The sequence below is a fragment of the Fusarium sambucinum genome, chromosome III, assembly GCF_050947815.1.
Source record: "Fusarium sambucinum isolate potato_lamoka chromosome III, whole genome shotgun sequence".
NCBI lineage: Eukaryota > Fungi > Ascomycota > Sordariomycetes > Hypocreales > Nectriaceae > Fusarium > Fusarium sambucinum.
Window position 1 is genome coordinate 4,537,025 of NC_139292.1, and position 22,485 is coordinate 4,559,509.

General features: G+C 48.4%; 8 protein-coding genes across 8 annotated transcripts; 2 read left to right on the forward strand and 6 right to left on the reverse strand.

The window, feature by feature from the left end:
* Nucleotides 1–5,817: 5,817 nt before the first annotated feature.
* Nucleotides 5,818–7,731, reverse strand: FSST1_011697 (2,3-bisphosphoglycerate-independent phosphoglycerate mutase; the record flags this gene model as incomplete). Its single annotated transcript, XM_083234853.1, has 4 exons — nt 5,818–6,629; nt 6,679–7,060; nt 7,128–7,480; nt 7,701–7,731. The coding sequence occupies 4 exons, from the start codon at nt 7,729–7,731 to the stop codon at nt 5,818–5,820; spliced, it is 1,578 nt and encodes a 525-aa protein (XP_083081393.1).
* A 676-nt stretch (nt 7,732–8,407) lies between these two features.
* On the forward strand, nt 8,408–8,854 carry FSST1_011698 (RNA polymerase II transcription mediator complex subunit 9-domain-containing protein; the record flags this gene model as incomplete). Its single annotated transcript, XM_083234854.1, has 1 exon — nt 8,408–8,854. The coding sequence occupies one exon, from the start codon at nt 8,408–8,410 to the stop codon at nt 8,852–8,854; it is 447 nt and encodes a 148-aa protein (XP_083081394.1).
* Nucleotides 8,855–9,065: 211 nt separating this feature from the next.
* FSST1_011699 (tubulin binding cofactor C-domain-containing protein) lies at nt 9,066–10,412 on the reverse strand (the record flags this gene model as incomplete). Its single annotated transcript, XM_083234855.1, has 4 exons — nt 9,066–9,269; nt 9,321–10,001; nt 10,061–10,221; nt 10,283–10,412. 4 exons carry the CDS (start codon nt 10,410–10,412, stop codon nt 9,066–9,068), a joined length of 1,176 nt encoding a protein of 391 aa, XP_083081395.1.
* Nucleotides 10,413–12,032: 1,620 nt separating this feature from the next.
* On the reverse strand, nt 12,033–14,773 carry FSST1_011700 (N-acetylglucosaminyl transferase component-domain-containing protein; the record flags this gene model as incomplete). Its single annotated transcript, XM_083234856.1, has 7 exons — nt 12,033–12,341; nt 12,396–12,955; nt 13,011–14,136; nt 14,188–14,315; nt 14,366–14,420; nt 14,477–14,569; nt 14,654–14,773. The coding sequence occupies 7 exons, from the start codon at nt 14,771–14,773 to the stop codon at nt 12,033–12,035; spliced, it is 2,391 nt and encodes a 796-aa protein (XP_083081396.1).
* Nucleotides 14,774–15,503: 730 nt separating this feature from the next.
* On the reverse strand, nt 15,504–15,990 carry FSST1_011701 (TRIAP1/MDM35 family protein; the record flags this gene model as incomplete). The annotated part of the gene is made up of 4 exons (XM_083234857.1): nt 15,504–15,545; nt 15,602–15,685; nt 15,738–15,811; nt 15,864–15,990. 4 exons carry the CDS (start codon nt 15,988–15,990, stop codon nt 15,504–15,506), a joined length of 327 nt encoding a protein of 108 aa, XP_083081397.1.
* A 512-nt stretch (nt 15,991–16,502) lies between these two features.
* FSST1_011702 (uncharacterized protein) lies at nt 16,503–17,794 on the forward strand (the record flags this gene model as incomplete). The annotated part of the gene is made up of 2 exons (XM_083234858.1): nt 16,503–16,694; nt 16,754–17,794. 2 exons carry the CDS (start codon nt 16,503–16,505, stop codon nt 17,792–17,794), a joined length of 1,233 nt encoding a protein of 410 aa, XP_083081398.1.
* A 215-nt stretch (nt 17,795–18,009) lies between these two features.
* FSST1_011703 (galactose mutarotase-like domain-containing protein) lies at nt 18,010–19,032 on the reverse strand (the record flags this gene model as incomplete). The annotated part of the gene is made up of 1 exon (XM_083234859.1): nt 18,010–19,032. The coding sequence occupies one exon, from the start codon at nt 19,030–19,032 to the stop codon at nt 18,010–18,012; it is 1,023 nt and encodes a 340-aa protein (XP_083081399.1).
* Nucleotides 19,033–20,082: 1,050 nt separating this feature from the next.
* On the reverse strand, nt 20,083–22,065 carry FSST1_011704 (ferric reductase like transmembrane component-domain-containing protein; the record flags this gene model as incomplete). The annotated part of the gene is made up of 1 exon (XM_083234860.1): nt 20,083–22,065. One exon carries the CDS (start codon nt 22,063–22,065, stop codon nt 20,083–20,085), a length of 1,983 nt encoding a protein of 660 aa, XP_083081400.1.
* Between the last annotated feature and the right edge of the window lie 420 nt (nt 22,066–22,485).

Genomic DNA, 22,485 nt, shown 5'->3' on the forward strand with positions numbered 1-22,485 from the left:
CTGAAATTGAATTTTATCAAATCCCCAGTTTCGATCCGACTGAGCAATTCTTTGATGGAGGGATTTCCTGTATACTGATATTTTGATGTCGCAGTTCTCAATTAGTCGGAATTAAAGCTTCCTCTCCGCAATCAGCCGCAAAAAAAGCTGTATCCACTCGTGGATTGTAATCGTTTCAGTGATGATGCTCCGGTTGTCTCAATATAGTTGGTAAGTTTGTTTGATTTAGTGATCAGAATCAATAAATCGAAAGATGCCAAACCCGTGCAATCGAGTCGTCGCGTATGTGACCAAAATCTTTTGGGGGGATAATCAGATGTGCCGCAGACTCGACGAGCAAGTTATTATTGGAAATTGCTTGTTTTTTGAATACCGGACCAAGATTATTGTGCTGGCGATTCGTAGCTTTGATTCGTATCGAGTGATTGACGATACCGATCAGGTCAGGTCGTCGTGGTCGGGAGTGCCGTAAGGAAGAGTAGGAGCTTTACCAAGCAGCAAAGCCAGACAAGCTTTCAAAGACTGAAGTGTTTGTTCGTGATAAAGAGAAGAAGTGGTGGAGTCCAGTATTCCAACGGCCGATATAAGTAGACCAGGGTCGCTCAGGGTGGCACTCAGGTGGTACCTACTCAAGTCGACAGGGTGTGAGGAATCAAGAGAGAAGCGACCGTTCCAAGGCGGCAGAGAGGGGAGAAAAAGAGGTCTAGAATAGTTGAGTGTGGTGTGGACGGTTCGGATAGGATGGGATGGGACTTCAAGCAATTCGAGCCAGAGGAAGCTCAGGGTCAGGTCAAAAGAGTAAAAAGGGTAAACAAGCCACAAGTGGAAAATACCGTCGTAGAAGGATACTTAACAGAGCACAGTCTGTTAAAAGCTGGAAGTTTGGGAGGCAAATCTTGACGGTGGCAGTGGCAGTGGGCAGAGAGAGAGGAAGGTATTCAGGGCCCAGCAACAACCAACTTCGACTTGAAGCATGCCCGCCAGGTCCAGCAAAGCCAGAGCCAGAGCCACAAACCAGACTACCAGGGCATACCCGAGTCCCGGTGTGTAGCAGCGGCATCGCAAGGCGGCGAAAAGAAGGGTTGAGTGAGGAATTACCAGGTTGGGACGACGATGCAAGAGCTAGAAGGTCAGATCGTGCCCCCATTGCTCCGATTCCCAAGTCGCTGGAGAAGCATAGGGATCAGAGACCATCGGGCCCAAAAAACACAAAGCAGGGACCTCCTCTAACGGGCTCGACTAGCACAACACCTTGAGTGTGAACGAATTATAGATGAACCCCTTTTTTCCGGTAAACACCTGGCCTTGCCTCGTCCACCAACCAACGGGACACTGCAAACAACAGCCGCTCAGGGGTGGTTCATAAGACTTGTTAAGATGACACCCACAACTGTCACCTCGCTTACGCCCAGACTCCCAGTGCGGGGGCCAGACGAGGTGGGTCAAGCCAATGACGGTCCAAACTCATGGAAAGAAAACAGGGCAACTGGCTCGCGTACTAGTGCCGCGGAAAGAATAGTCTTGTTTTTCTTTCAGTGGCTTCGGCTGTCGCTGATCTTGATTTGTGCCTGTCATCGGCCTTGGTCAACCAAGGCATTTGGCTTCCAGACTCCTGCAAGCTGTGACACGAAACGACACACCGGAACTTTACTTTCAGGTGACATGGATGCAACTTCTATCACAATAAAATATATTAAGAAATGCCGAAACACGTGGTTTGATTAAATTATACAGAAATTTCTCAAAGGCTTCGAGGTTCCTTGGATTCTACGTGTGAATCATTCGATTCTTACATTAAAAACAGAATGAGACGCTCTGAAAACCTCTCCATCAGGAAATAGACATCGATCGATGATTACGAAAAACGATGGGGCAGGTATTCGGAGGTAATTCCTGACCACCCACCTACAGGCTACCACCCACTTTATACCCGACTTCACTCTCCCTGCAATTGATCTTCAACCGTCCAGCAATACGCGACTTGCTCCCGTTAAACATTCGATGTTACGGCGAAGCAGCATTTGTATCTTGTTTCAGCAATGATATCTATGCGTTACCGCTGGTTATCTTGGCCTACAACTTTAGAGATTGGCCATCCGTCTCGCCATAAGCTCCTCTGATACAAGCGTCCTAACACGATTCGCGGCGGGGGGTCGGACAAAATATCCGCCTCCCTGAGATATCCATACATTCATAATTCTTGGAAATCTCGCGAGCTGCCCTTTCCAGAACGATCTCCAACGCTTCTACTCTGTTCTTTGCGCCCCGACTGATCCATTACAGCTTGCGATTTGCTACTCAGGTGGGTCACAATAAAATACAGACTATGAAGTAGGTTGACAAAGAGCTTTAGAGTCCTATTTTATTGTAACCCACCTGCTACTGTACTCGTATAAAAAGGCATTGTCTCAAGGTGAGATGTGAGCTAATAGTGTGTTCTAGTCCCGTCGTCAGCTGTCCTGACTACTGGCTCTCTTGCAGATCACTTTCCACATGACGTCGACCCCAGTGAGAAATTTCAGGGTCCTTGCGCACGCAACCAATACCCTGAGACCCTAAGACCCTGAGGCCCTGTTTAGAGCAGTGTCGAATTATTTCTGTGGCAAAAGTCTTGTTTTCCTTGGTTTCTCACAATACATAAGTCAACACGAATCAAGAATTCTCCGATGCCGTTAAAACAAGGTTTATTCGGCTTTCTTATGGGAAGGGAAAGTCACGAGACTTAGGCAAAGATGTCAAATCAGCCCAATCCTATTCCGATCCTCCGCCGTTACCTACCTACCTCCTAGGTTGGGTTAGAAGCATAGTAGGGAAAGTTCCCGCAATCGTCAAAAACGCATCTCCAACCAGGATGTGCGCACACTAAACCTTCTCTTCCTTGGCAATAGTATACCAAATCCCGAGATCCCAAATATCGAATTCTCAAAGCCATAAAAAAAAATCCCTATCGAGTGGCGAAGAGCATCTTTTGCGCATATCGCCACGCTGCTGTTCGGATTCAACGACCGAAATCACTCTGATTGGATGGTTTGACGCTCCCACTAGTTTCGATCTCGAAGAAGCGCAGCGTTAGCTCGAATCGAAATTTGCGGGACGACCCTTCGTGCAGCAGTGGCTAGGGAATAGTGGTGGCATGCTTGAACGAAGGCGGCTAATGTCTGTCGACAGCACCCAGTCGACCAATCCAATTATTTGCTTGGGAAACACGACGACTTAAACGTCTTAGCTTGGAAGGGTGATACTTGCATTCACGTCGATCAGAGTTCCTGAAACAGACTCAAGATACATACTCCATCCCGGGAGTTTGGCTCGTTCTACGATTGCCCGATGATGGGAATTTGTAACAATCTCCGTGTTGATCACCCGTTGACTGTCGATATCGCGCTTGGCCACCCTCTTGATCCAAAGCTGATCAACATTCGGCTGTGGTGGGTTCGTTTCGGGCCATCGTCAGATGTCAGGCACACAGGCATTGCACGTGGTGGCCGATTACACACGTTCAACAGGATCGTGTGTTGTGCCTTGATACCTTCTGGTGTTGCGTTTTTCAGAGAGTTTAGAATCTTGTCTTTCAAACCTGCCTATGCCAATCTCAACTCTGCGCGACTACAAGCGATGCTCGTGCTTCAATATCCAACTATCGTGAAATCTCGTTGACCTTTCGGGGCGGTTCCCGTGAGGCTAGGGATGCTCTTCACGATGCACATGCTATCATTGAAGCACTTGCAACGGATAGCTGAGCTTCCGCGTTATTAGTCGTCTCCGTCAGTCCCCGCGTGTATGAGCTGTCTTTACCGTATACGGGGGGTTAGGATGAGACGCTAATGAAGATACATGTAAAAAAGCACCGAGTCACTGTCATGCCTTTTGCAATTTGTTACTCGTACGTTTTATCGGGCTTTCTTCTCTGCCACTATCTAAACACCGGAGTTGACACGAAGCACAGTTACTGCATTTGGTGTATGACTATCCTACCATGCGATCTATTGAATGTCCACATTCGATTGAGGGTCTCGATTATGAGATTATCCCTTATTCCCGCCCGATCTTGGGGACGTTGCCTCTACCCCACGATCGGTCACCAAAATACGTACCCACATAAATTCATCTTGTCATCGCCTTGGTACGGTACAGATAGACAGCATATCCATACATAAAACACGCATTGTCTTTCTCCGGAACACATTCTGGGCCCCTCCCTCCGCCCTTCCGCCTTCTACCTCCTTCTCCTCCTATTCAAAGGACCCTTGGATAGCGGAGCGGGACCTCCGGCGTCCTTCAAGACAAGGGTTCTGGAGATGCTCCGTCCCCTGACAGGCTTGGTTTGAAGCCATGCGGTCAGCCCCTTGGCGATCTCAGCGTTCGCATTGGGTGAGCTAAACTTAGCGAGGAGAAGATGTGGCTCGTCAGGTTGTACAGATCTGAAGCGTGTGGGGGCTTCTGATCGTCTGAGATGCAGGAGCTGATCTCTGATCTGAAGGTTGGGATGTCGGTGCTGTCTCCGAGACTCATCATTGGTCGTATGTGTTCCGGACTCTCTCAAGTGTAATCTCGAACTACTATCTATGTATGTAGATGAGTTTTCTCGCCAAACAGTAGCTTATTAGCTTCTTCACCTCGCTGTTAGGCCAAGCAGAGCCAACCCTATGGTTATGTAATCTCTAATCTTTCCTTCCAGGTTCGCTAATAGCTACCCACTTGTCACTTCTGCTTGGTCTTTTACGACATGAGGCAGGAGCATATTTGTCCCGGTTTTCATGTCTTGGATTGTAAAGCCAGCTTAGCATGTGTGTTTGTTGCGCATGAAAAGCCCTGGTCTAGATGCCCAGAAGGGCAGTATAATAAGGTAGAAGCACAAACCAGACATTCTAAATCGTTTCACAGTATGCATGGAGGTAATCTGTCTTAGTTCCCTTCTCATTCGCTGGTTGTGTTTCTGTCTCGGGTCCTAACAAGTTTACATGATAATTGGGGTTCAAATAGGAAAGAAGAAAACACTGCTTCGTAGAAGCACTGTTCCTTGCACCCTGATTAACTCAGTGCCTAGGTAGTAGCAACAACAGAGATTTCATAATCTACTACTTACTAAGTCTTATAGGTGGCAAAAGTGGCAACAAGTCGAGTCAAAATTTGATGAGTGAGTAATATGTATTTTGTGTATGATCATTTATCAGCATAGTAGATGGCAATAAAAGACGTACCCAAGCATGTCAAATGTAGGAATATTAGTATTGAGAATGCATTATGAAACATTGCAGACAGCCATGGCTTATGGTTTGGGTTCAGTCTGATGCCCTCACGCTTATCATTTTAAGGGTTGGCCACTTAGGTAACCCTATACTTCAGCGTCAAAAGATGAGAGCAATAATTGCGGAATAGAGTTCGGTTAATGAGCAAGAAGTGAGTTATAATAATAGTTTCAAAATAACTTTTTAGCAAAATCAATCTAACGGGGTTATTAGTGTTGCCCAGATACTCATGTCATGCATGTATGTGTTATCGCTGCATTTAGCCACACATTCATTCACACGTTAATCGCTATCCTAAATCAATATCTTTTGAGAAATAATATTGTAATTCTCTATTCTTAGTAATTTTACTCCTTTAAAAACTCTCGACTCTAGGTCTATCCAGCCGAGGGTAGCTTCCAACCCTCATCAACTCCAAAGCCATGCAGTCGACTGACACACATCAAGAACTAACAGCCCACACCCACGCCCATTGCTCAGCCATCAACAAGTCGCTAATACTACTACATCATCCCTCGGGATCATTTAATTTTAAGGTACATTTTTCTCATCATCATCATCATCTTAATTAAGCCTTCTCGAGAAGGGATTTTCCGGTCATCTCCTCAGGCTGAGGCAGGCCCATGGCGGCAAGGACGGTAGGGGCAACGTCGCCAAGGACACCTTCGGTGGTCTTCTGGAGGCTCCAACCCTCGGGGTAGTTGGCCATGAGAAGGGGCACCTTGTTTGTGGTGTGGCTGGTCTTGGGCTTGCCATCAGGGAACTTCATCTCTTCAGCGTTACCGTGGTCAGCGGTGATGAAGAGAACGTAGCCCGCCTTCTTGCATTCCTCAAGAATCTTGCCAATAGCCTTGTCAGTGGCCTCACAGCCGACGACAGCGGCGTCGTAGACACCAGTGTGACCGACCATGTCGGGAGGAGCAAAGTTGTTCATGACAAAGGGGAACTTCTGCTCGCCCAGACGCTTGACAACCTGGTCGGCGACGCCATCGGCAGACATCTCAGGGGCAAGATCGTAGGTAGCGACAGACTTGTTGGAGGGAACCAGATCCTGGGACTGATCGCGAGTCTCGAGAGGAAAGACCTTTTCAACACCACCGTTGAAGAAGAAGGTGACGTGAGCGTACTTCTCGGTCTCAGCAATGTGGACCTGCTCAACATTCTGCTTGCCCAGCCACTCGGCGAGGACGTTGCCCATGTGTTGGGGCTTGAAGGCAATCTCAAAAGGATAATCGACCTTGTACTGGGTCATTGTGACAAGAGGCTTGATCTTGGGGTACTGGAAGTCAGGAAGAGGAGATCGGTCGACGTCGCCAAGAAGCTGGGTGATCTGGCGGACACGGTCGGATCGGTAGTTGAAGAAGAAGACGGTATCGTCATCTATAAAAGTTAGACACAATGCGAAACACAGAGTTTCAGTTAAGCTTACCCTTGATACGACGGTCATCACCGCCGACGATGATGGGAGTGAGGAACTCATCCCTGTCCAAGTCGCCACCTCGCTCGTACCGAGCCTTGACAGTAGCGACGGGGTCCTCAGAGGCCTCACCCTCGCCGAGGATAAGACCCTTGAGAGCGATCTCAAGACGATCCCAACGCTTATCGCGGTCCATGGCGAAGTATCGGCCGACGACGGTACCAATCTCACCAATACCAATCTCCTTGATAGTGTCGACGAGCTCCTGCATGTAACCAGCACCGGACTTGGGGTCGGTGTCACGACCATCACCGAAAAAGTGGATGATAACCTTGGGCACACCGTACTCCTTAGCAGCCTTGAGGAGGGCGTAGAGGTGAGTTTGCTTGGCGTGCTGTTTTATTGTAAGCAACTGGTGAACACTCGGAAGAACGAAAGGATCTGCTCATGATCTGACTTACCACACCACCGTGAGAGATTAGACCGCAGAGGTGCAGTCGGCCGTTCCCAGCAGCAGCACTCTGGAAGGTCTTCTTGATGACATCGTTTTGGCCCAGCTCGCCGTTCTTGATGGTCTGGTCGATTCGGACAACGTCTTGCCAGACAACACGGCCAGCGCCAATGTTCAAATGTCCAACCTCAGAGTTACCCATGAGGCCCTCGGGAAGGCCTACCGCCAGCGATGAGGCCTCGAGCTCAGTGTAACCCTTGGAGTCCTTGTAGAGAGCGTCCATAACGGGGGTCTTGGCGTTGGTGATGGCATCGCCGTTCTTGGGGCTGTCGGCGGAGGGAATGCCCCAACCGTCAATGACGACTGTAAGAAGGTAATATGATTAGCCAGGTCTAGATATAGAAGACTAAAGCAAAAGGCGAGAATCCAATCCAGCCTCCACTTGTCATATCCGTCAATTCATGAACCACTGGAGGAGTAGTTGTTGAGCGTCTCGCAGAAGGACGAGGCATTGCAAGCTATCACGATGGCGGGGCATGGGATTGTTTGAAGTTGATGGAGGGGGCGGGGCATGACGACGTACTGAGGCAGGCTTTTTGGTCGGTCTTGGACATGATGGCTACTTGTTGTTTCCTTTTTCTTGTACTGAAGAATGAAAGAACAAAACCAAAGCAGGAGAAGAGAAGAAATAGGTCGAGGTATAGAAGAGAGGTCCTGAGTTGAGATAAGGATAAGGATAAGACAAGACGGAGAGTAATTCGGGCCCTTGTCTTGGATTGAGTAAAAGAATGATGCGTGATTTGATGGGGACTGTCGATTTTGCAGGGAAACACGTTAGTTGTGGTGGGGGTTTATGTCATGCCATTTAGTGACATGAGCCAAACTGACACTGTATAAGTGCGCCTAAAAGGTCGCAGATGTACTGTACAATGATGAGCACACACTGTAGTCTTTCACCTTTCCTCACTCTCTTTCGGACCGTCCACTCAACAACAAAACGGCCCATCGGCCCAATCGATGTCTACTATTTGCCCACCACCACCATCTGCAGCGCGATAAACGTAGAATATCCATTTTAAGGGACTTGGATTTTATGCAAGGCTGAAAGGTTCCACTCGGCCTATTTCCCCGAGCTGCGCAACAGAGTTGAGGGCTCGCCTCGAATCAAAATCAAATCATTGTACTACACCGCATCCACATCGATCTCGTCCGATTACCTCTCTCTTTCTTCACCCTTTTCTAGTCGAGCGGTCAAACCGGAACCGAGTCGTATCATAAAATCGACAGACCATGTCTCCGTCATCAACATCACCATCGGCGTCGGCACCTGGCCCACACCCACTGGCTCTGCCGCCTACTTTCTCTCCCGATACTCTCGACGCCCTATCCGAGCTCTCCCTCGTGCTCGCACGCGTCCGCGCCGGCATTCAATCATCAGCTGGGATTACCACCGAACCTGCGCCTGGAACCACGGGAAACAACGCGCCTGGACCTACACTGTCTTTTAAGGATGTGCCAGGAGCAACTGACGGGCTAAAGCATAAGCTGCAACGAGCTCGTGCACAAGTTCGCGAATTGCCCGATATGGACCGGTCCATCGCTGAACAGAACGACGAGATTCGCGAGCTTGAGACACGCATTGAAAATCAACGTGCTCTTCTTCAACGATTGAGGGATGAAGCTACGGGACGAGATCGGAAAGACGACATCAGCGCTGGTGACAAAATGGAGTCATGATACACGAACAGTGTCGAATTATTATGGGTCGGTCATCCATGGCATTTGGAGTGGCCCATTTAACGTCAATGCCTTGGCTTATCAGCACGGTGTTTTGGAGTCTCAAGGTTAAATAAATCACATCTATCATGCTATTATATTATAATCCTCTTGTTATCCATCGTATATTGGTATGGTACAAAGCGTACTCAAGAATCTATCATCATTACTGCTACTTTCGGGGAATATTGAGCTTCTTCAAAGCTTCTTCCACACTGACGCCAGGCTGGCCGGGCACAACACTTCTCCAAAGATCATCGCCGAGCCTCTCGTTTTCTGACAGAGTGGTCCAATTCGGACTGTGACCGGCCTTGAGCCACTTGAAGTCGTCTACCTGGTCCCACTGATTCTCATCTAGCTCTTCTGCTTCGGTCCTCTGTTTTTGGTTAGCTGGAAACACATTAGATGAGTTGCGAACAAGTCTTACGTATGGTGTAGGCAGCGGTGCGAATCGCATGCCAGAGCAATCCTCAATGATGGGATGGCTTCCGCAATGCAAGTAGATATCAACATTGCTGCACTCGTGAATTCGAACCTGTCTGGCCACAACCACTATAATACTATCGGACACTCCTGTAATGTGGACCGCGCCGTTAACACGACCCCCAACGATGAGGCTCTTGGACACGTTCTTGATAGCGAGACCAGGGAATGCTGATCCCTCGGTTGTTGGGATGGACATGTCGATAATACAGCCTTCGAGGTCAGTAAGACTACCAGAAGAGGTTGCGCGTGACGCTGATGATGGCAGGATTATGTGCAAGTTTGAGTGGTTCGAGATGCCAATGTTCTTTGCTGCCGAGAAGCTGGGTTTTCGAATTGACGAGGGGCTCGGTCTTTTCATCTCCTCGTTGTAGTTCTTGTATGCCTCTTTGGACGGTAGTTCGCTGAGTGTATCCTCCTTGTTTGTAGGCAGAGAATTGGCTATGCCAGTGATAATAGTTGCGTCGTGCTTGGCCCGAGAATGGCTTCCAGGGTTAAGACGAGGATCGTTCTCGGGAGCACCCATATCAACATGATTAGTCTTTGCGCGGCGGAATTGAAATTTCGACTTGGGCGCAATCCTAGTTATAGTCTCGTTCAACTTGTCTTGTAGAGTTTTGATAGTCTACGCAGCATATAGATGTCAGTCAAAAAGGCTTTGGTGGATGAAACCAGCGGTCTGACCTCTGAGTATTGTTTTCGATCATAGGAAGGAGTATAATCTGCAGCATCCGCTACCTCGTTCTGTAGCTTTGCGATACTAGCTAAGATGTGATCAATGGCCTCCTGGCGCTCACCGCCAACACTGGCAATAGACGGTAACCCATCGATGAGGTCTTGAAGAACTGCATAGTATAGAAGTTAGGCATATGAGATAACATGACAATCACTAGATTCAATCCTTACCCGTTACACTTTTCAAGAAGTGATGGTAGAATCGCTGTTTGGGATCCATGATAGCGGGCTGAAGAATGACCTGATGGGTGGCAGCCCAAGGGTCGTGGGTGTGAGTTGCAGTTTGAACCTGTGTTTCCATTGCGGATCAAGTTAGTATAAGTCACTTGTTTAATAAATTTCCCACTTTTTAAAGCTTGTCTGAGAAAGGCATAGGAATGGTTTGATGGGAACAAGGGAACATTGCGGTGGTTATATACTAGCAATGATGTACTCGAGCAGAATCATAGAAGGAAAACACTAAACCGAGAATGTCCTCTCCAAAGCTGAAGATGTATACACATGGGGGAGAGTGTCAATCACTTACCAGGAGGAAGTGAAATAAGCCGCAGCAGGTGATGCAGCGATGCGCCTCTAGCTTCTCCTACCCCGGGATAATGTGGTGCTACCCCTCGTTTCCGTACGACTTTGATGGTGCTTCTTCAGCTTGCAGGGTCGCAATCATGAATCGTAGTCGGTCCAGCAGCCGGCGGTGACGTCAATGCCACCTGATGAGACAGACGAGGATGGGAAGATGCTGTTAAAGGTGGTGGTAGTGACAGGTGGAGTGTGTGAGAATGTATGCGGAATGATTAGGTGGGTTCGGTTAGGACGCTGGCGGGTGTCACAGAGCGTGGGATAAAGAAGAAGGTGTAGAGCGTGGCATCACCTTTAATAAAATATATGGGATGTCTTTTTGAGTTTCGTTGAGTTGGAAGCTGTAGTGGAGAGAAGCTGGGAAGGGTTCTGGACCCTTGGAGGTAGACCAGGTACCCAAAGTTTGTGGGGTCATGAGATGCCTAATGGATAAGAGAACTGGATAGCACCTGAACCTTGAGGATGTTATTATCACGACAAATGCTGGAAGTGGGCCGATCATCAAAGTCTAGAAGCCCACGATCGAGAATTCGGAGGAGGGCCCTTGGATACCTCACTGACAAGGTTTTGCGCAAGGCCTTGTCAGTTTGTCACTGGCACTGAAACGACACGCTTGTCGTCATTGCTAGTTTTCGGGATATCCTCCTGGACTGCCGGACCCCGCTGAAGGGAAAAAAACAAGCTTGACATTTTTCAAGGGTCCGTTACTATAGACTTTCCATACTTGTCTCAGTTGGTTTAACGCCATGCAGCGTGGGGAACGTTGCTGTGCCGCTAAGTTAGCAGTGATGGTGGTGTCTCGATGTACAGCACACAATGTTACACGATTGAGTAGTCGCAACGAGTCTGGAGAGACAACTCGTGTTGGTTTCGCTGTCTCTTCATGATAGTCAGTAGAATAATCAAGATCCATGCTTTCCATGTACATGGCTCACCGATAGGAGTATCACGCAGGAGGTCGCGAGGCTGGAAGGATATGAAGGGGGTTCGAGATGTTCTTGGTAAGGATAAGTCAGCAAGGGCCGCTGATCCGGGGATGTGGGGTGCATCCTGTTTTTATGATGATGAAGTGAAACTATTAGCCAACTTATATAATGGTGCCTTGATCTTGGTGTGGCTGCCACCTTTACAACGATCGTCAAACCATTGCCATGTATGCACTGCACTTCTTGATACGAGTCAGCACGCTGACGTTGATTACACTCAGTCACGATCGATTCAATAAACGACAAGGGTGACTAGCAACTGTCACTGACGAGCATCATCACTCTCCAGGTGCAATAATCCCAACAATATCACCACTCATTACTATTCATTTACATTAAACACTTTATATTTCTATCATTTATCTAGCCCGTCCATTGTTTGCTGACGTTCTTCTTCCCCCATTAGGCAATGGTGGTATATAAGGCAATGGCATTCGCTTGGTTGGTTTTGCCTTCGTATTCAACGCCCTCCACATCTCCCAGATATTTGCCCGGCGAGCCGGCAACATGCTGTATTGTAGACTATACAGATTCTTCCGGTTGATAGGTGGCACAAACTTGCCTGTGAGGAGACAGAAGAAGACTTTGGGCGAGAGGTAATGTTTTCGGATGCGGTTTGCCATCTGGAAGTATTGGTTGAACATAATTCGGAATGTCAAGGGAATTGACTAATGACCAAGTTAGTCTTGCTGCGGTGTACTTTTAGGAGTAGATTTGCCAACCTTGAGGTAGATGACCGACGTAGGGGGCGGCCCCTCAGTGTTACTTATGCCATCACGTCTATAGTCGTGGGTATCACGAAGCTCAAATCGGATACCACCAGGAAGTCGCCTCGGGTCTTTGATTCTCAACATGAGTGCGAATAATGGAAAGTGATTTAGACATGAGAGGAGAGTATCAAATCCGGCCTTAAGGGAGATGATAGCCATCCTCGCAATGGCAAAATTGAGATAGAAGACGGCGACCGTCGGCAGAAGGAAGAATAGTAGTGTGAACAGAATGGTGCCGACAAGGAGTTGATCCAGGTCATAATCGCAAGAATCGATACGGTTGCGAAGAACGTTGTGCTTCTTACCGCGGAAGAGGTGAAAGAGGGACTGGAGAATTGTGAGCTGCCAGTGATATATCCTCCCAGATGCTAGATAGAACGAGTAAATGTGAATGGTTAGAGTCGAAAGCATGTCAGAAAACATGGCAATTGGCATACTAGCGCCAGCGAACGATGAAAATCCTATAAACCACACCATCTGGGGCAATGCTGGAGTCAGGGTCTCGATGCAGCCTGGCAACCGTCAGCAGACTGCAACCAATCGTTGTTTTGTGAATAAAATACTTACTGGACCAGTAATCAATGACCCAGAGGAACAAATCTCCCAAAAAAGCTGCCAACTCGCCGTTAAGCTTGAGGCCAGCAGGCCAGCCCATCAACCATGAAATGCTGCTTTGAAGTGCGTCAACTGTATAAGTACGCAGCAGATCACCAATCTGTGTGGCAACCCAATCTGCGTTCTCGATTATATATGAGCCAAGAGCAATGCCTATGATAACATCATTGGCAACGAGCCACAAACTGTTGTAAAAGCGGATGTAGTCCGGATGGCTGGTCGTAACACTGGCCCAATTGTTCTTTCGTTGCCGCAAGGTTATGTACTGCATCGGCCAGTAGCAAAACTGTTGCAGTCGTATCTCAACTTGCTGTGCTGTGGCCGATATGTCCTTCAGAGCCGCGGCGCCGGGTTTAACCCTGAACTCGAGTAGCAAGAGCAACATCTCTGCCATTATGCGATGGCCCATGAGAACCAGTACAAAGGTCTTGCGTATCGTGGGGAATAGATACAGCGTAAACCATGTCCAAAGTTGCAGAATAACATAATTTCTCATCGTCGAGGCTGTCTCAACCACTCTCTCAGACACACTAAGGCTGCGTCGCGGTCTTGACCCCAGTCGTCCCACATTCTTTTGCAATGTCTTCTCCAGTTCCCAGGACCAATTTATCTGGTTGATGATTTTGGGCAGCGCTCTGTCGCGCGCAGAGGGGACTCGTTTGAAAATGGTATGCTGCTTGAGTTTTTCAACTAGTTTGCATTTCTCTTCCTTCACTTGACGCTCTCGTGTCTCCTGCTCTCCTTCTGAAGCTACTGTGTCGCCCAACAGAGTTCCATCATGGCCCAGCGCCAGGGCAATGGGATTCAGTGATACGTATTGCATTCCCTGAGGCCGAGGACGATCGTAGAGAATGAGCTGTACGCTGATGGCCTTGGCGCATGTGATTTTTGGTTCTCGGGGGTCCGAGTTTGTTGTTGCGCAAAACCAGGAAGGGTCTGCTGCTTCCATATCGGCAGCATTTGAAAGCCCAAGGACATGCATTGAGCTGTGACCGCACATTTCGGTGATTTGGCTATTTGGGTGAAGCTCGCTGCGGAAGAAGGTACCGGCTTTGAGGTGGAATTCGGTATTCCGTGCCTGTTAACGTCAGTATTGTGTTCGAGATGACTCGCAATGCGCCAGACTAACATCAACATCTTCGAGGATGGCGACAACAAATACGTCGAGTACGGAATTGCGCCATCCCACCACAACCCCGGGGCGATCGGACCTGCGAATGTCCGTCGGCCAGAACACTCTCATCAAGCCATCATGCTCTATCATGACAAGCAACTATTTCGACCGGAACGATGCAATTAAAAAGAACCACGCCTTCTAAGTTGCTCCCGCGCCGAGACACCGACTCCTATTCGTCGTGGATGCTGGAGCCATCTTGTTAGCCATTGTCAGCGGCGTCGGATGTTGAGATCGAGCGTACCAGATTCGTTTCTTTTCTGGCTAGTAAGACGGTCGGTGCGCAAATGGCGAGGAAGAGGACTGAGAGTGTAGCAAATGCTTTTGTTGCGCGCGTCTGCAGGGAAGTTGGCAGTTAGTTTTATGCACTGCACTGCCCAGTTTGCGACTGGAACGAGGGGCTTTGTCTGGTTTTACTTACGACGACACCGTTTTCCCAGGCGAAAATAGCAAGTTCATAGAGACGAGTAACCAGATCCCAACGGGCAGTGATGTAGCCAGCGACGAAGATGCCGAGGGTCAGAATAGAAAAGGGGTGCATAGAAGCGCTATTCCTCGTGGCAGTACATGCCGTCCTCTGGTTAAAAGCTTGGAGGATATAAGGTCTATGCCAAGCTGTGGTAGTGGGTTTGCTGGCGGGATGAAGCGAAGGACAGACAGATGCTTGCTTGTTTGCTTGACCGCGGGTTGACCGTGAGGGTAATCGAATAAGTCGGCAATGTTCAGTATAATTGCTGGGAATTATTCGGTGACTTGAATGAGTGAACAGAAGCTACAGTCAAGTTCTAGAAGGGAATTGGAATTGGAATTGGAATTGGAATTGGAATTGGAATTGGAATTGGAATTGGAATTGGAATTGGAATTGGAATTGGAATTGGAATTGGAATTGGAATTGGAATTGGAATTGGAATTGGAATTGGAATTGGAATTGGAATTGGAATTGCCAGCTCAATGTTAAGAAATTGAGTTGATTGGTTCCCCCCTGCGTGTCGTTCGTTCCCTTAGCTGGAGAGCAACGTCAAACTTGAGCTAACAGTGGGCCACCTGGTTGTTTCGAGATCACGTGTAAGCGGTCTGATTCCGCAGTTTAAAAGGTTATGATGACGAAGACCAGAAAGTAACATGATGAGTGAGAACGACATATTGAATGCGATGAGAAGATAAATATGTTGATCAATGCACCGAGTGGTCAGAATCTATAAAGATCAAAACTGAGATTCTTGTTCATCCAAGGATGTTTCGGCAAAAGGCTCCAACCTCTCTGTCTGCAATCACCGGAACGCCATGCTCGCCAGCATATGATGCATGTTATTCTATACATGTTAGTTAGCCAAAATGCAATTAGTATCAGAAACAACATACTTTTCACCCCGAGATGTTTCAAATCATTCTCTTTATTCTCCTCACGAGCCTCTTGCACCAGTTTATCCACACCTCTATCCTTCAGAGCAACCTGTGGCCATCATCAGCAAATCAACTCTCGAGTTTGGCCGATATCGACATACCTTGAGACATGTTTGGTATTCTTTGAACATGTCTGCACACTCCTTATTGTCCTTTTCTTGTCCTCGAAGATATTCTGAATCTTCTTTAGTCTTGTGTCGCCACTGACGGGGCTTAGAAAAACATACTCTCACTGTACCATTTCAAGAAGCACGTATCATAACGCCTAAGCACATTGGTTAATCGAGCCTTGAACTGGTAGAAACAAACATACTCCTTGACTTCGTTGCATTCTGGGGCTAGTGAAGCTGACATGCCGAGTTGATCGATAGTAGTAAATGATGTAAAGTATTGGTTGAACTGAGTATGCAAGTTCTGGTCTAAGAAAGATGCCAAGTTTAATAGTCGCACTCCACTAATGTATAAGAGTTGCCTACTAACCTAAGAACCCAGTGCCAGTCACCTGAACGACAGAAACTCGTTATAGCCCAGTCACTTCTTCGGGCTGGGAGATCTATAAGATTTAATACAAGAGACAAGCTTATTATTGAGTCTCAATATTCACAATAATTGACAATTTAAACCCCGGAAAGAACGGATTGTCGCAACAGGCTCAAGCTATAATTGGTTACAGCTCCTCCCCGCTATGGGAATCTCCACAAAATTGTCCAAGCTGTTCGTCGCGTTCTGAACGCGACTCAAACTGAACACACTCAAACTTCTCTCTGTAAAGTACAACAACATTTCAATTCGCTTTTTTCTTCTCCTTCTTTACCAAACCCAAAACTAAAAAGTGTATTTGTTGAAAAGATTGCGATATTTCGAAAATGGCGCCGTCAAATGACGAGATCGAGCAAGCCCTGCTTGATGCCACTTATCAAGTCTATCAATCTGACCCAGACGACACTACCGTCAACAAAGTTCGCAAACAAACCGAAGAGAATCTCAGCCTCGAGGATGGCTTCCTATCGAGTGACGACTGGAAGAAGAAGAGCAAGGAGCTCATCAAACAGAGAGTCGTAAGTTTCACTTGCAGCCAGCTATTTTATTTTATTTCATGAACTTACACTGCTCTTAGGAAAAACTCATGGATGGGTGGAAACCAGAGGAAAAGGATGATGCTGGATCAGATGGAGAAGATGAGGTTAGCACTGGCATGAAGCGCTCTTCTCCAGAGGCCAAGTCACCGCAACCAAAGCCTAAGCGTCAAAAGCGCGCACCCAAAGCAAAGCCTACGCCTAAACCAAAACCAAAATCAAGCAAGGCTACCAAGAAGGATGAATCTAATCCAGAGTCTGAGCTTGGTGAATCGAGTGAGCTTAGTGAGTTGAGTGATCTGAGTGAAGAGGAGAAACCCCATGAGAAGCGAAAACAAGCGGCGCCGAAGAAAGCGCCGCCAAAACCCAAGTCCAAGAAGGCCGCTGTTTCAGAAGATGAGGACGAAGATGTCACCATGGACCCTGATGCTGGAACTCCAGAAAAGGACCAAGAGACTAAGAACGGCGGAGAAGAAAAGACACCCGCAGAAGAAGCAGAGAACAAACCGATTGTTGACGAGGAAGAGGAGTATTCGGATGTGATCGATGAGCCTCCAAAGCCCAAGCGGAAGAAGAAGGAAAAGAAGGAAGGCGCAAGCAAGCTAGCAAAGGCGCCAAAGGCGGCCGCGAAAAAGAGTGCTACGTCAGACGACCCGAACACTGAAGAAATCAAGAAGCTACAAGGCCATCTTGTCAAGTGCGGTGTTCGAAAGCTCTGGCACAACGAGCTAAAACAGTATGGCGACGATGCCAAGGCCAAGATTCGCCATCTCAAAAAGATGCTCGCCGACATAGGAATGGACGGCCGCTTTTCAGAATCCAAAGCCCGCGAGATCAAGGAACGGCGCGAACTCCTCGCTGAAGTCGAGTCTGCGCAGGAAATGAGCTCTTTGTGGGGTGTTGAGGGACGCGGCCGTGCAAGTCGAAGCAAGAGCAAGAAGATCATTGAAAGCGATGCCAGTGACGCTGAAAATAATGACGGCAACGACGATGATGACGACGAGGATAACTCATACGCCGCGAGACGTAAGAGAGTGAGAGCGGATTTGGCATTCTTGGGAGATGACGATGAATCTGATTGAGGTTCGTGTATGAATACCCCCCTATTAATCTTACGTCCACAGACAAGCAGGCTACAACCTAGGACAACGGGATGCATCATGAGTAATTTTGTACAACACAGTATCAGCAGAGCAGTAACGATTTGACTTTGATTTCCGATTATCTCAAAATAGCAGGGCGTTGATAAGTAGCCTCTATCCAATTGATATTCTTTTTCACAGATGAATTGCCCAACTTAGTCGGACCACGCCTTGTAAACGGTTCTAGCACCGTATGTCTCGCCCTTCTTGAGCAGGACCTGGTTCTTCCACTCAGGCACGTTGGCCGCGTTGACATAACGAGCAGGCTCACAGCAGAAACCAGCTCGGGCCTTGCGGGCGGGCAGACCGTTGACGGCGGGCACGTTAATGCCGGCTCCAGTGTAGATTTGGAAAGTTGGCTCGGTGCTGTAGACTTCAAGGTTGATGCCGGAGCCGGAGTGGTGAGCCTTGACGTTGAGGTTTAGGGACTGGCTGCGGGTGTCGAGAGGTACAGATGAAGGATCTGTGTTGAGGACGAAACAGTGATCAATGTTGGGCTCTTGAGGACCCAGAGTGAAAGTCTTGTTAGCGGTGACGCCAGGGAAAGACTCGATTTTGCCGGTGGGGATGAGGTCATCGCCAACAGCGAGGTAGCTGGCTGTAGGGAGAGTCATCTCTGTGTCGGCGATGGTCTCCTTTCCACTGGGATTGAAGTAAGAGTGGTTGGTCATGTTGATGACTGTCTCATCAGCGCCACCAACGAGCTTGGCCTCGTACTCCATTGCGAGAACAGTGACATCCTTGCCGTCGACCTTTTGTGTGCCCGTTGTGTAAGTAACAGTGACCTCTACGGTGCCAGGGTATCCCTCATCGCCATCCTCGCTAGTAAGCGTAAAAGCAACGCTCTCTCCGCCCTCCAGACCCTCAACACCAGGAACCTCACGGGTGCCAACGGGCTTGGGGCCGTCCCAGACGCGAGTGCTCCAGCCAACTCTGCCGCCGTGGAGATGGTTCTTTCCATCGTTGGCGGCGAGAACGACTTCCTTGCCATTAAGGCTGTCAATTCGAGCGTCCTTGATACGGTTGGCAACGCGGCCAACGGTTACGCCAAAGTAGGGAGAGTTGTGCTTCTCATAGTCTTCTTGGGTGGGGAAGCCTTGAACTATGTTGACGCCGTTGACGACAAGAGATTGAATAATGGCGCCGAGGGGCAGGAAAGTGATTGAAGAGTCAGCCATGATGATCGTTGTCACTTTTTTAGGTCAAGTTAAGAATATAGATCTAAACGGGAGTGGAGTGGGTTATTGAGTGGTTTATATAGACAGTTGGTTGTTGAACAGAGCCAATGATGATGAAAATGAACAGGTAACTCAAAAGACAGAATCGAGGTGTGATCTGAGATGTAGCCAGTTTTATATAGGTACGTATTTGTTTATATCTACTGTGCTGTTCTGTGTTATGCTGTATAACTCACCTAGCTAGGTATGGGATTTGGGATAAATGGGAGAGTTTGGGGGCCCATCATGATACTCCATCCTACGACTTCAGGCTAAACTGCAAATGTGGTCATGAGGCACTAGGTACTTATTTCTATTCTGCGTCGATAGGTCAATTAACTATGAGCTGTTTTTCTCTTTCTTCCTTTGAAACTTGTTGTCACGGGGGGTATTCGGCCCAGCTCGACCGAAATGAGTGTTTGAGTGCGGGGTGTTTGTGTCATGGGTGCTGCACTTTGCTCCATCAAGATCCCATAATGAGTGGTGCGGCTATGCAGCGAATTCTTAGACCCGGGCTTGTGGTAGTGTTATGCAGTAGTGGTTTTAGTTATTGTTCCATATGAGGCTCAAAATAGACTATATAAGCCAACACTTTGTTTTAGGTTGCTCTTTGATTCATATACTTACGTATTGTTATCATAGTAGTTGTCGTTAAAGGCCAAAGGTATCTGTCTGTATTCAACTAAGTCATGGCCGCCGTCATTATGGAGTTGGACCCATGGGTTGGTTCCACAACTGGCAGTGCATGTATGCCGGTAGCTACCTATGTAAGCAAACATCAAAAGTCAGAATCACAATAATAGGCTAATCTTGAATAGAAAGGCAGATAGTCGAATGTCAATAATGTACATATTGGTACCATCTTATATATACGTGAGAAATGTACCCAAACTATACTATCAACTTTTTGTAGCTCTGAAAATGCCATCAAAAATCAAAATCGCAACAGTGGTATCTTAATGTAGTAATAAACAGAAATTGCAAATCGTTTTCCCTTCATGAGCAAGCATTTTACCATTCCAGGCGGTCGTCGCAGACCAGCTTGACGTCGAATCGTTCGTTGCCCTTCCAGACCTGCCCAGCAGAGTTGCAGCCGGCCACAATCGTGCGCAGGTCGCTGATCATGCCTCCGGGGCCGCTAGCGAAGACTGTCGTGGGACCGGTGATGGTGTTACCCACAAAGTCGTTGATAAGGTTAGGAAGGCTGGGGTGACGGTCCTCGTCCTCAATACCTTGCCCAATCTTACGGACGGGGACATCAGTGCCGCAAGCACAACTCTCATCAATCACGTCGGACGAGGAGGACGAAGATGAGGCAACTGGTCTGGAAGTATCCTTGGCATCCTTCTCGTCTTCGACCCGGACCTTTGAGCTGGTCCTGCTGCTGGCGTCTCGTGTAGCGAAGACTCGGATCTTGAGGTTGAGGGCCTTTCGGGCTTGTTGCAAAAGATCCATCTCTTGCTGAACCCACTCGGCGTCGGTGGCGTGGCGGATGGCCCAGATGAGTTCAATCTTGCGGTCTCGGGAGATGGGTGATCGGGCGAGCTCGAGGAGGACAGGGAGTACATAGGCAATACCAGTGCCACCAGCAACACAGACAATGTTGGTGTCGGGTGTAACGTGGTCCATAGTGGTCTCACCATAGGCGCCAGTGAGGATGATAGAGGTGGTGGCTGTCTCGGAAGCCTGGAACTTCTTGGCGGCCAGCGCAGCCATCTTCTTGGTTTCACCTCCTCTAGCGCGCATGATATACGAGTGCTTCACGACGCCGTTCTCAACGTGGGGAGCATTGATGGGTGTGAAAGGGTGAGACTGCCAGATGCTACTTTCGGTGAAGCAGAGGTAATAGTGCTGGCCAATCTTCCAAGGGTCCTGGTCGTTCTGGAGATCAAATCGCAGAATATCTCCGTGCTCCTCATCAGGGAACCTAGTGATCGTGGCTTGAGCGGCCCGGAAACCCATGTTGCCAGAGGGAAGGTGGTGGTAGTGGAGGTAGGCGGTCCGAAGGAATCGGAATCCACGGTCAATGAACCAAAGGAGGAGAGATGGCAGCAAAAAGCACTTGAGCAGTTCCCAGTGCGCCCAGCAGGCACCTATGTAGACCATGGCGAGCACATAGTGAGACTTGCGGAAGAACTCGTAGCCCGTCAGGCGAATTCCCCAGGGTGTGCTACCAACAAGCAGAAGGAGGAGCAAAGTCATTGCCACGATACCCCATATCATGTATAACTGGGCAACCCATGCAGCGGCAACGTCAGGCTGAGGCTGATACAAGCGGATCTCGACAATAGACCAAGCAATGGTGTGGAGGGCGCTCTGGATGAAAATAATGTAGCCCAACCAGCGGTGCATAAACATGAAGCTCTGGTAGGGAACACCGGTGATAAGAGAAAGAATAGACTCTCGGCTAGCTAGCAGGACAGATAGAGGAGTCAATGCATAAGCCAAAATGCCGACTCTGTTGGACCAAGGGCCGAGAGAAGTGCGAGTATTGTACACCCCGGGCATGTTCTTGACAGGAGTGATCCAAGTATGATAAGTCATACCGACGAAGCTCCAAATAGTGAGGTAAATGATGAGAGCTGTAAGTACAACAACTTGGAAGCGAGTGGTTCGGCCAAAGATGACGCGGCAAGCGTCTGGGAGAAGATATCGTCGAGTGAAGGAGGCGATGCTGCGACGGACCTTGGTGAGACCAGCTTTAGGACTCGCACCAGAAGCAATAGCGGGAGCTGAAGGTATGCCGATGAAACGAAGAAGTGCCCAAATGAAGACGATCCCGAGGATAGTAGCCCAGAGGATTGCGCTGTAGAGCATACCGTAGTCATGGGCGCTGTAGACGAGGTCAAGATACTCGCAAGAGCCCTTGTCGTTTGTGCAGGGAAGGGCACGATTGGCATATCCCCAGTGAGGAACAAGCGTTTGAGCTTCGCTCATGTTTTGGATGTGGCGAGCATCCAGCTCATTCAGAGCCGCCATTGCGGTGGTTGTCATGGTTGTGGTAGTTGAACTCCTTACTGGTCCATAAGACAAGACAATATATTAGAGTAAAGGATGACCAGCAACCAACGAAAGATGGAGAGAGAGGAGCGATGGATGTCAAGTAAAGCATCAAGCCAGAGGATGTGATAGCATTAGATACAAATAGGAACCGCAACGCCTTGCCGAGACCAGATAGTTACCCAAGACTAACAAGGTAAAGAAGGAAAAGACTCCACCGTCCGTTAGTTGACCTAGTTGAGCATGTTTGAGGTGTTGGAAATATTGTGGACGGAATAGTTAAAGGGAGCCCTTTCGGAGGGTCTTGGCCCGGAAACCAACCCATATCGAGTAAATGTTTCCTGATTACTTGCTCAATTAAAGGATTGGTCGAAAGTAGCAGAAGCAGAAGTGGCAGGGAAAAGGAAGAACCCT